At 51.7% G+C, this 12,934-nt stretch overlaps 1 protein-coding gene across 1 annotated transcript in view; it reads right to left on the minus strand.

Moving 5' to 3' along the window:
* IPO8 (importin 8) overlaps window positions 1-12,934 on the minus strand; it is a 43,487-nt gene that overhangs the window by 23,822 nt on the left and 6,731 nt on the right. The window contains 7 exon segments of the mRNA XM_088459271.1: window positions 1,796-1,930; window positions 2,320-2,404; window positions 5,951-6,045; window positions 7,558-7,647; window positions 7,934-8,090; window positions 11,323-11,481; window positions 11,584-11,740. Of these exon segments, the coding sequence (XP_088315397.1) occupies window positions 1,796-1,930; window positions 2,320-2,404; window positions 5,951-6,045; window positions 7,558-7,647; window positions 7,934-8,090; window positions 11,323-11,481; window positions 11,584-11,740 (878 nt within the window).

Below are 12,934 nucleotides of genomic sequence, written 5' to 3' on the forward strand. Positions count from 1 at the left end.
GCTGGTATAACCGTGCCATCCTAACAACGCCACCGATTAATACATGGCCGTGTTAATGCACGTTACCAGGGTTATGCCAGCTGTGGACACAGCAGCACGTTACCAGGGTTATGCCAGCTGAGGGCACAGCAGCACGTTACCAGGGTTATGCCAGCTGAGGCCACAGCAGCACGTTACCTGGGTTATGCCAGCTGAGGCCACAGCAGCAAGTTACCAGGGTTATGCCAGCTGAGGGCACAGCAGCAAGTTACCTGGGTTATGCCAGCTGAGGGCACAGCAGCACGTTACCAGGGTTATGCCAGCTGAGGCCACAGCAGCACGTTACCTGGGTTATGCCAGCTGAGGCCACAGCAGCAAGTTACCAGGGTTATGCTAGCTGAGGGCATAGCAGCAAGTTACCTGGGTTATGCCAGCTGAGGGCACAGCAGCACATTACCAGGGTTATGCCAGCTGAGGGCAGAGCAGCACGTTACCAGGGTTATTGCCAGCTGAGGGCACAGCAGCACGTTATCAGGGATATGACAGCTAAGGGCACAGTAGCACGTTACCTGGGTTCTGCCAGCTGAGGGCAGAGCAGCACATTACCAGGGTTATGCCAGCTGAGGGCAGAGCAGCACGTTACCAGGGTTATGCCAGCTGAGGGCACAACAACACGTTATCAGGGATATGACAGCTAAGGGCACAGCAGCACATTACCTGGGCTCTGCCAGCTGAGGGCAGAGCAGAACATTACCAGGGTTATGCCAGCTGAGGGCAGAGCAGCACGTTATCAGGGTTATGCCAGCTGAGGGCAGAGCAGCACGTTACCAGGGTTATGCCAGCTGAGGGCAGAGCAGCACATTATCAGGGTTATGCCAGCTGAGGGCAGAGCAGCACGTTATCAGGGTTATGCCAGCTGAGGGCAGAGCAACACGTTACCAGGGTTATGCCAGCTGAGGGCACAGCAGCACGTTACCAGGGTTATGCCAGCTGAGGGCACAGCAGCACGTTACCAGGGTTATGCCAGCTGAGGGCACAGCAGCACGTTACCAGGGTTATGCCAGCTGAGGGCATAGCAGCAAGTTACCAGGGTTACGCCAGTTGAGGGCATAGCAGAAAGTTACCTGGGTTATGCCAGCTGAGGGTACAGCAGCACATTACCAGGGATATGCCAGCTGAGGGCAGAGCAGCACGTTATCAGGGATATGCCAGCTGAGGGCACAGCAGCACATTACCAGGGACATGCCAGCTGAGGGCAGAGCAGCACGTTATCAGGGATATGCCAGCTGAGGGCAGAGCAGCACGTTATCAGGGATATGACAGCTAAGGGCACAGCAGCACATTACCTGGATTATGCCAGCTGAGGGCAGAGCAGCACGTTACCAGGGTTATGCCAGCTGAGGGCAGAGCAGCACGTTACCAGGGTTATGCCAGCTGAGGGCAGAGCAGCACGTTACCAGGGTTATGCCAGCTGAGGGCAGAGCAGCATGTTACCAGGGTTATGCCAGCTGAGGGCAGAGCAGCACGTTACCAGGGTTATGCCAGCTGAGGGCAGAGCAGCACGTTACCAGGGTTATGCCAGCTGAGGGATAATAAATTATACAGGATAATATTGGATTACTTATAAGTCTTCTTTGGGGGCCTCTAATAGACATGGGAGTACCTGCTTTGTTGTTTTCAGTCAGTACCACAAGTTGCACATCACAGACGCTGTACTGTCACCCCCTACTTCCTAGTGAATAGGCTGCATTCTCATGGACACTGCTGGACCCCACACAATGGCAGCCTCCATCCCGGGGACAGAACCAGCGCTCACCTGCATGTTTGGCTTCAGAATTTTCCATGTGACGGCGTGAGACACCCCCAGGTTCAGGTAGTTGAGGGTCTGCTGCAGGACGCGGGGGACCACGTACTGTTTCTGTCGATGTAGTTCTAAGATTTTCAGCAGAACCTGGAGCAAATGCAAAGTCACAGGAATCATTTTCCTGTAATGGGTGAACCTTGAGCCGCCGGGCAAATCGTCTACCTACAACTAGGGGTAAATCATGACCTGTTAAAATGGTTTGTCCATGACAGAACATTCCTCCTTTATAGCAAATAAATGGGGTCCGTCCTTCTTTACTCCCACCCCTATACCTGCATCAAGTAGTTGGGCCACACTTATGTAATAAACCAAAACTACAGCGTGTGACTCCCCAACTCGATGACCAACAACAGCTTGTAATGTGCAATGTCCATCCCTGTACTAACTCCTCTACACCGTGTGACTCCCCAACGCTATGACCAAAATCAGCTTGTAATGTGCAATGTCCCTCCCTGTACTAGCTCCCCACACTGTACCTGCAGAACCCCAACAGCGTAGGTCTTCAGGAAGAATTCGGAGAACTCAATATATTCCTTAGTGACACTTCCTGGACTCCCGTACCTATTGAGGACACACATCAGCGCCTAAGACATTTAAGGCCAACAAATCACACGTATAGGACATTTTCATATCATAGAGAAATACCTTGTTCGGTCTTACCATGGTTTCCCACCCAGGCCTTTCTCATTACATAAACTGTAATGGAGTACTTCCTCACCCATTACAAACCGGACCCCCACATATTATATATTGTCTGGTATAATAACAGCTTGCTGAAATCACACAGCAAAGCACAAGGCCAGTGGCCAGGCCCCCTGTGTGTGAACGTACCAATCAGTACAGAGCATCTGTGTTACCTAGGACACCGCAAACCTCTCAAAGCGCATTTAACAGCCTCCTAATCAGTTTTTTATATCAGGAAAGTGGTGGGGAAGATACAACGCTGGGGCAGACACAATGGAATCGGTATGAATTACCGCCGAACGCAAGTCCGGTGGTTCAAATCCCGACAGCATGTGGTCGACATGGCTGAAAAACCCGAACATCCCTAGGTAAGTATTTACTAACCTACCCTCCCCCCCCTAACCCTCCTTAGGGGTGCCTAGCCCTAACCCCCCCCAAATCCTAACCCCGTGTTGTGGTGCCTAAACCTAACTCTCCCCTCCGCGGCTAACAGCTAAGACGCCCCGGTGTACCTTTGATCGGGATGGCGGCTGTCGAGATTCTGGCGTCGGGATTTCAACGCCCATCTTTAGTCCTGGGTTGGGCTTCGGACGTTGGGATGCCGGCCGTTGAAATCCCGTCTGCAGGCATACTCACTACATCGGATGATCAATTTAATGCAAGCAGCAATAAGTCACTTGTAACGGTCAGTTGTTGCTAAGAGCCGTTGTATGAACTTGAATGAATTTGAAGCCTAACCTTAAGTTCATGTGTCGGCCTTGTGACTGTCGACATCTTGAATGTCAACTTGCTGCCTACATCCCGTTATTAAAGAGACAGCAAATTGTAATATTCACCAATTGTTTTAGCCAGAAAAACCATTTAGTGGATTGCTCCTAGGAGCTTTCATTCAGAGCAGGACATCGAATCACTACAACCAGCTCAGTCACAGGGATTATACAGTATATGGATACAGGAAAGGGTACAGGGCGCACAGCCAGGTAATGGAAATGGGGTGGGAGGGGGATTCCACATTAATAGCGCCCTCTACAGTGGTTAGAGGTGACCACGGCCTCACCTAATAAGAGGAGCAGCCCTTCCACTAATGATCAGTGTATAACAGGTTTACATCATTCAGGAGACAGAGCCGTAACTAGACTTTTTGGTGCCCTGTGCCAGAGAGAGCATTGCCGTCCCCCCCCCCCCCCATTTTTTAAATAGGGACAAAAGATAGTGCACCTGAGAGAGGGCCATGGCCTCATGGGGAAGGGCCAGGGAAGAGATAGGGGAGGCCAGGAGGTGCTGGGGATAAATAGGGACATAATATAGTGCACCTGAGAGAGGGCCATGGCCTCATGGGGAAGGGCCAGGGAAGAGATGGGGGAGGCCAGGAGATGCTGGGGATAAATAGGGACATAATATAGTGCACCTGAGAGAGGGCCATGGCCTCATGGGGAAGGGTCAGGGAAGAGATAGGGGAGGCCAGGAGATGCTGGGGATAAATAGGGACATAATATAGTGCACCTGAGAGAGGGCCATGGCCTCATGGGGAAGGGCCAGGGAAGAGATGGGGGAGGCCAGGAGATGCTGGGGATAAATAGGGACATAATATAGTGCACCTGAGAGAGGGCCATGGCCTCATGGGGAAGGGCCAGGGAAGAGATAGGGGAGGCCAGGAGGTGCTGGGGATAAATAGGGACATAATATAGTGCACCTGAAAATGGGCCATGGCCTCATGGGGAAGGGCCAGGGAAGAGATAGGAGAGGCCAGGAGATGCTGGGGATAAATAGGGACATAATATAGTGCACCTGAGAGAGGGCCATGGCCTCATGGGGAAGGGCCAGGGAAGAGATAGGGGAGACCAGGAGATACTGGGGATAAATAGGGACATAATATAGTGCACCTGAGAGAGGGCCATGGCCTCATGGGGAAGGGCCAGGGAAGAGATAGGGGAGGCCAGGAGATACTGGGGATAAATAGGGACATAATATAGTGCACCTGAGAGAGGGCCATGGCCTCATGGGGAAGGGCCAGGGAAGAGATAGGGGAGGCCAGGAGATGCTGGGGATAAATAGGGACATAATATAGTGCACCTGAGAGAGGGCCATGGCCTCATGGGGAAGGGCAAGGGAAGAGATAGGGGAGGCCAGGAGATGCTGGGGATAAATAGGGACATAATATAGTGCACCTGAGAGAGGGCCATGGCCTCATGGGGAAGGGCCAGGGAAGAGATAGGGGAGGCCAGGAGATGCTGGGGATAAATAGGGACATAATATAGTGCACCTGAGAGAGGGCCATGGCCTCATGGGGAAGGGCCAGGGAAGAGATAGGGGAGGCCAGGAGGTGCTGGGGATAAATAGGGACATAATATAGTGCACCTGAAAATGGGCCATGGCCTCATGGGGAAGGGCCAGGGAAGAGATAGGAGAGGCCAGGAGATGCTGGGGATAAATAGGGACATTAGATAGTGCACCTGAGAGAGGGCCATGGCCTCATGGGGAAGGGCCAGGGAAGAGATAGGAGAGGCCAGGAGATGCTGGGGATAAATAGGGACATTAGATAGTGCACCTGAGAGAGGGCCATGGCCTCATGGGGAAGGGCCAGGGAAGAGATAGGGGAGGCCAGGAGATACTGGGGATAAATAGGGACATAATATAGTGCACCTGAGAGAGGGCCATGGCCTCATGGGGAAGGGCCAGGGAAGAGATAGGGGAGGCCAGGAGATACTGGGGGTAAATAGGGACATAATATAGTGCACCTGAGAGAGGGCCATGGCCTCATGGGGAAGGGCCAGGGAAGAGATAGGGGAGGCCAGGAGATGCTGGGGATAAATAGGGACATAATATAGTGCACCTGAGAGAGGGCCATGGCCTCATGGGGAAGGGCCAGGGAAGAGATAGGGGAGGCCAGGAGATGCAGGGGATAAATAGGGACATAATATAGTGCACCTGAGAGAGGGCCATGGCCTCATGGGGAAGGGCCAGAGAAGAGATAGGGGAGGCCAGGAGATGCTGGGGATAAATAGGGACATAATATAGTGCACCTGAGAGAGGGCCATGGCCTCATGGGGAAGGGCCAGGGAAGAGATTGGGGAGGCCAGGAGATGCTGGGGATAAATAGGGACATAATATAGTGCACCTGAGAGAGGGCCATGGCCTGATGGGGAAGGGTCAGGGAAGAGATAGGGGAGGCCAGGAGATGCTGGGGATAAATAGGGACATAATATAGTGCACCTGAGAGAGGGCCATGGCCTCATGGGGAAGGGCCAGGGAAGAGATAGGAGAGGCCAGGAGATGCTGGGGATAAAAGAAGAGGAAGCTACAAGTGAGAATGATAATAAACAGGAAAATTGACAGGCCCAAACAGTGCCCCCTGCCCTGCGGTGCCCTGTGCCATGGCACTGCTCGCACTATCCTAGTCACGGCCCTGTCAGGAGACTTTACCGTTCAAAAAGCCGCGTAATGATGTGCAGCGCCCACTTCTTGCACTTCCACCATACCAGCTCCGGGCGCTCGTCTTCATCCACTTGCAGGGTTTCCTAACAGGAGAGGGGCGCAAGAGAGTAATGAAGCCCAATTATCCGTCACACGAGTCCAGTTCTTCCTTCTATTGTTTTCGTTTAGTACATACTTTGGATTATACTAATTACTCACAATGTAAACACTTATAAAGTTTCACTTTTCATCAGAATAAGCTTTTACACACAATGAGTTATTCCATTTCCAGCAATGAGGAGGTGGCATCGTCTAATTACTGAAGAGTTGACAACTAATCAGGTACGGGATAAAGAAACGGCTAGAATTGCCGTGGTGGCCCTTCCGTAGGGATCTCCGTTGTTACTAATATACAGCCCATCAGGGCACTGCTACCGCTAACTTGCAGAATGCAGGAGTGACCCCGAGCAGTAACGACTATCAGGGTGAAATCAGCGCAAAAGAGGAACGAAGCCCGTTTACTGCCCAGCAAAATACACCGGCATCCATTACTGGGCGGGACGACCTGTTACCTCTCTGCATAATCTCACTTGTTGCAAGGAATCTTTTCGGATTCAACTTGCTGTAACTCTCAAGCTTCGCACCTGGCAGACCCTGGCATAGTATTGTTATACACGGGGGAAATACATGCATTGTTGTGTTACAGCACATTTAGGGGCGTGAATAGCAAAAATCAAGTTTTTTCTATCACCTTCAGCTGCGATGAGTATGCAGTGTGTGTGAGTGTTTGTGTGTGTGACCCCCCCCAGTGCGAGTATGCCCTCTCTGTAACGGGCACTGGGTGAACTACATCACCCAGCAGCCCTTGCTCCTCCTTGCGGTTCTGGAGCCTCCCAGCAGCACTCTACCCAGTGAAAAGATGGAGGGGAGGCCAGCAGGAGCCGCAGAGACCACCGGGCAGGTAAGTTATATTTTTTTGTTACGCGGTGCAGAGTTTTCAGAGCTATTTGGATACCGTGGGTATCGGAAGCGCTCATACCCGCGGTGATCCAAAACCGGGCGCAAGGTTTTTCACCTTGTGCCCCTTTGAATATGCCCCTAAAGATTGATTTTAAATTATTATTTTTTTTAAATCGATCAACATCGATGCTTTGTTTCTGGGACTAAATCACATTTACTAATGCTCACAAAACCAAACAAAAATTGTTAGTAAATGTCTAATTTAGCCCCAGAAACACAACATGGATGATGATCGATTTATAACTTGATTAACATCAACCTTTTAATAACTATACCACCAACTCTGAGAATAGTCCCTTTAAATGGGAGCCACTGAGACCCTGATGCGGAGGTGACTGTACGCAGGTTCGCATGAATTCGGCCAGAAAACGAGCGCACGAAAAGAAGAGAAGCCAGCGTAAAACACATTCTGGTTGCATCTACATGTACAACCGGAAAGGCGGAACGGGGGTTGTGAAAGGGCGTTCTCACGTAGGCTAGTTCAGTGACGGCGGGTTTACGCAAATCCACACAGATAAGCACGCCATGTTTTCCAGCAACGTCAGCAACCCGCTAACAAGTAACATAACGCAGGTAACCAGAAATCAGAGACTTACCTGGGGAACGTCACGGTCGGCGATGCTGCTAAATATCCCCATCCACTGCGTCATCATCTGATTGTTCACCAGCTGCAGCGGGAGCGTGTACTACGGGCAGACAGGAAGGAACGCTGAGTACAATACCCCCATGGTCTGCATGGGTCTCATGTTTGCTGCTACAGGTATACGGAATATTGTTGTGGTAGGACTTTACCCAGCTTCCACAAAGGTGTTACCAGGACTGCTTAGTACAGGGTTCTGGTCTCTGCCCTGTTATACCCCATATCTCCTCCTAGAGCCCCCCTGTTTGGAATCAGAGGGTCTTTCATAAAGTGACAAAGGAGGAGAGAGCAAGACTGACATATCTATAGAGCAGAGCAGCCATTGGTCTTACCTGGATGAGGGCATAGAAAATTTTAAGGATCTGTTTCTGCATCAGCACAGAGTAGTGGGTGGGGTCTGGGAAAAGTTGGACAATCTGCTGCTGGAGGCGGGGTAAGAAGATGTGCATGGCGGTAATTAATGGCGTCCGCTCATCTGCCTTCTTGTACCTGGAAGGAACAACGATTTGTTTAAAGTGGAACAGTTTAATAAATAAAAATCATTGAGGCCCTAATAAAGGTCTGAAACCTGATTTGCCACTCTGGGGTTAATTTATTAAGCGCTTCCCGGCGTGATTAAGGCTGGAATTTAAAAGAGCAATGATTAGCAAAGCCCCTCTTAGTAAGTAAGCCTTACACTCTCAATAATGTAATAGTATATAGGCCAGCGGTGGCCAACCTGTGGTTCTTGAGCCACATACATTCCCGATACGGCTCCCCTGATGCGGCTCCCCTGACTGACACTGACTGCTGGAGTGACACATGGAGAGGCTGATGTTGTGACATATGAGGGGCTGCTGGAATGACACATGGAGGGGCCGCTGGAGTGACAAAAGGAGGGGCTGGAATGACAAATGGGGTGCTGGATTATATTATGTGATTTTTTTATTTATTTTTTCAATGTATTTTTTGTGTAAGTGGCTTTTTCAGTATATTTTATGTGGATGTGGCTATTTCAGTGTATTATTTGTGGATCTGTTTTGATTCAGCGTATGTTATGTGGATCTGGCTTGTTTCAATGGTTTTTTTTATATTGTTCTGGCTTTTTCTTTCCCTTTAATAGTTACCTCCACGGTGATTGTGTGCACGCGCTTTTACAAGCCCCTACAAAAATCATACCAGGGGCATGGCCTAGCTGGCACAAGGCCACACCCCTTTTTGCATGTGCACCTACGGCGCGCGCATGATCTCGGCTCTTTGACATACCTACAGATATTTTTGGGTTCTTTGACTCGGACTGGTTGGCCACCCCTGGTATAGGCGATCACTCATTCTAAGCTTATAGGTCTGATTAAAACAAAGCTGCTGCCAATAAAGGGAGATGTATAATTCAAATATCAGTCCTCCCCATGCTCGCTCTGACACCCCCACTTCCCCATGCTTGCTCAGACCCACCACGTTCCCATGGTCGCTCCCTACTTTCTTCACATCTCCATGCTCGCTCTCTGACCTCCCAATGGTCAGACCCGGCTTCCCCCACTTCCCCATGCTAGTTCCCTGCTTCCCCCACCACCCCATGCTTGCTTTCTGATCCCCCCACCTTTCTATGCTCAGACCCTACTTCCTTACACCCCCCACGCTCCCTCTCTGCTTCCCCCCCCAACTCCCCATGCTCGCTCTCTGCTTCCTTCACCACTTCATGCTTGCTCTCTGACCCTCCCATGCTCAGACCCTGCTTCCCCCACTGCTCCATGCTCACCCTCTGACCACCCCACCTCCCCATGATCAGACCCTGCTTACCCCCACTTCCTCATGCTAGCTCCCTGCTTCCCCCACTGCTCCATGCTCACCCTCTGACCACCCCACCTCCCCATGATCAGACCCTGCTTACCCCCACTTCCCCATGCTAGCTCCCTCCTTCTCCCACCACTCCATGCTTGCTTTATGACCCCCCCAACCTCCCTGTGCTCAGAACCTGCTTCCTCCCACCTCCCCATACTCACTGCGTGCTCCCCCCATGTTTGCTCTCTGCTTCATTTACCTGCCCATGCTCGCTCTCTGACCAACCCATGCTCAGACCCTGCTAACCCCCACTTCCCCAAGCTACCTCCTTGCTTCCCCCACTTCTCAATGCTCACCCTCTGACTACCCCACCTCCCCATGCTCAGACCCTGCTAACCCCCACTTACCCAAGCTAGCTCCCTATTTCCCCCACCTCTCAATGCTCGCTCTCTGACCCCCCACATTCTCATGGTCAGACCCGGCTTCCCGTACCTCCCCATGCTTGCTTACTAAACCCCCCCACCTCCCCATGCTCAGAAACTGCTTCCCCCCACCTGCCCATGCTCACTCCCTGCTTCCCCCCAACTCCCCATGCTCTCGCTCTGCTTCCTTTACCCCTCCATGCTCGCTCTATGACCCCACATCATGCTCAGACCCAGCTTCCCCCCACTTCCCCATGCTAGCTCCCTGCTTCCCCCACTGCTCCATGCTCACCCTCTGACCACCCCACCTCCCAATGCTCAGACCCTGCTTACCCCCACTTCCCCATGCTAGATCCCTTCTTCCCCCACCACTTTATGCTTGCTTTCTGACCCCCCCAACTCAGTGTTTAGACCCTGCTTCCTCCCACTTCCCCATGCTCACTCCCTGCTTCCCCCCATTCTCTCTCTCTGACCCTCCCCATACTCAGACCCTGCTTACCCCCACTTCCCCATGCTAGCTCCCTGCTTCACCCACGGCTCCATGCTCGCCCTCTGACCACCCCACCTCCCCATGCTCAGACCCTGCTAAACCCCACTTCCCCATGCTAGCTCCCCCCATGGCTCCATGCTCGCCCTCTGACCACCCCACCTCCCCATGCTCAGACCCTGCTAACCTCCACTTCCCCATGCTAGCTCCCTGCTTCCCCCACCTCTCAATGCTAGTTCTCTGACACCCCACATCCCCATGGTCAGACTTGACTTATCCTACCTCCCCATGCTTGCTTTCTGACCCCCCACCTCCCCATGCTCAGACCCTGCTTTCTGACCCCCCCACCTCCCCTGCTCTCAGACCCAGCTTACCCCCACCATTCCATAGTCGCCCTCTGACCACCCCACCTCCCAATGCTCAGACCCTGCTTACCCCCACTTTCCCATGGTAGCGCCCTGTTTCCCCCACCACTCCATGCTTGATTTCTGACCCCCCACCTCCCCATGCTCAGTCTGTTTCCTCCCAATCCTCCATGCTCGCTCCGTTTCCCCCTACCTCTTCATGCTCACTCTCTGACCTCCCCAAGCTTTCTCTGCTTCCACCCACCTCCCCATGCTTGCCCCGTTTCCACCACCCCATGCTCGCTCCCTGCTTCCCTCCATTACCCATATTCCACTCCCTGCCCCCCAGCACCCATATTCAATACCTGCACTTCGCCACCCATATTTACTCCCTGCCCCCCATTTTCACTCCCTGTCCCTCACCACCCAGATTCACTCACTGCCCCACCCCATATCCACTTAACACTACCCACAGTCGCTCCCTATTCCCAACTACCCATAGTCACTCCCTATCCCCAACTACCCATATTCACTCCCTACTACCCCACCTTTCCAAATTCACTCCCGGCTCTCCCTCCTCCATACTCATTCCCTGTCTCTCCCCTGCTTCCGATTATTACTGCCCAGGTGCCCCCCACTTTCTAACCTCACCATCCATATGGACTTTCCACAACCCATTCACAGTCTCATAACAACCTCTGACTCACTCGTAGGTCTTCACCAGCTGGTAGAGACAGAGCAGGCTGCCCAACCAACTCCCAACATTCTGCGACTGCAGGTAGAACCCGATCTTATCCACCACACCGGTCCATCGCCCCGGGAAGTCGTGTTTTATGATGACGCGTAAGCAAAGCGTCAGCTGAGCCCTGGAAATATTATTAAACACAGTTATCAGCGGCTTTCCATCTCCAACGGAACATACATACACAGGGCCGAAGGGGTCATGCCTCTAGCCGCCCGCATCATACCTCACGAGGTCAGGAGACCGGATGATCCCCTCCACAATGTTCTCACGGATCTGCTGACGGTCGTTTTCATGAATATTGAATGGGAAGATGACTTCTCCGGGCATCGGTTCCCTGTCTGGCCAATATTGTGTCACCATGTTCTTCAGATAGATGGCGGCTTTTATAAAGATAGAGACGTGAGTAATACAGACACTTCTCAGGCCAACGTCAGACAATAGACCCCCCCCACACACACACACACACAGTATGAGTGACCAGAAAGTAAATAACAGACGTAGAAACACAGGACAACAAGGTGCCACCTCAACCTACACGTACAGATCATGTGAATGACAACGGACGATTAAACACACTAATGAATCCTTTTCTTCAAAATACTCCATGGCAGCTCTGACACTGGGTTAGAGCCATTCTAGATAAACTTAGGTAGTTAAAAAAAAAAAAAAAAAGGACCACTAAATAATAAGACCACATTATGCTGCATAAGTAAACACTGAAGTGGCTGGGAGGAGAATAAATCCAACTTATAAAAAAGGTCTGACTAATTTGCACGCAAGTGGCAGCATCTCACAATTTTTATTTTTTTTTCTTTAATTGAGTAATTTTTTATTGACATTTTTTGAAGAAAAAAAAAAAAAAACATCCCAACAAAATAAAATAGTACCAATCAATAATGTTGGCAGACATAGAATATAACTAAAAACAAAATAATGGCCATAATGACATAAAAATTATGAATAATATAGCAAACATAAATAGCAAAGGATAAACTACTTGCTCATGACCAATATAGGTATTCTAACGTACACCCATAGGCACCACCTGGGTGCATGCAATATAAAACAAACTGAAAACAGGTCATTAATGAAACATATCAAAAGAATGGCCATCAGCCATCGCATATAATAAAATATATAGAGAGGGGGGGGGGGGGTGGGAGAGGAGAGAGAGAGACAACCAGGGGGGGGAGGGATGGAGAGACAACCAGGGGGGGGGAGGGATGGAGAGACAACCAGGAGGGGGGGGGGAGGGATGGAGAGACAACCGGGGGAGGGATGGAGAGACAACCAGGGGGGGGAGGGATGGAGAGACAACCAGGAGGGGGGGGGAGGGATGGAGAGACAACCGGGGGAGGGATGGAGAGACAACCAGGGGGGGGGGAGGGATGGAGAGACAACCAGGGGGGGGGGAGGGATGGAGAGACAACCAGGGGGGGGGGGATGGGATGGAGAGACAACCAGGGGGGGGGGGATGGGATGGAGAGACAACCAGGGGGGGGGGATGGGATGGAGAGACAACCAGGGGGGGGGGGATGGGATGGAGAGACAACCAGGGGGGGGGGGATGGGATG

Source organism: Taudactylus pleione, unplaced genomic scaffold (genome assembly GCF_031769625.1).
Source record: "Taudactylus pleione unplaced genomic scaffold, aTauple2 ptg000903l, whole genome shotgun sequence".
NCBI classification, from domain to species: domain Eukaryota; kingdom Metazoa; phylum Chordata; class Amphibia; order Anura; family Myobatrachidae; genus Taudactylus; species Taudactylus pleione.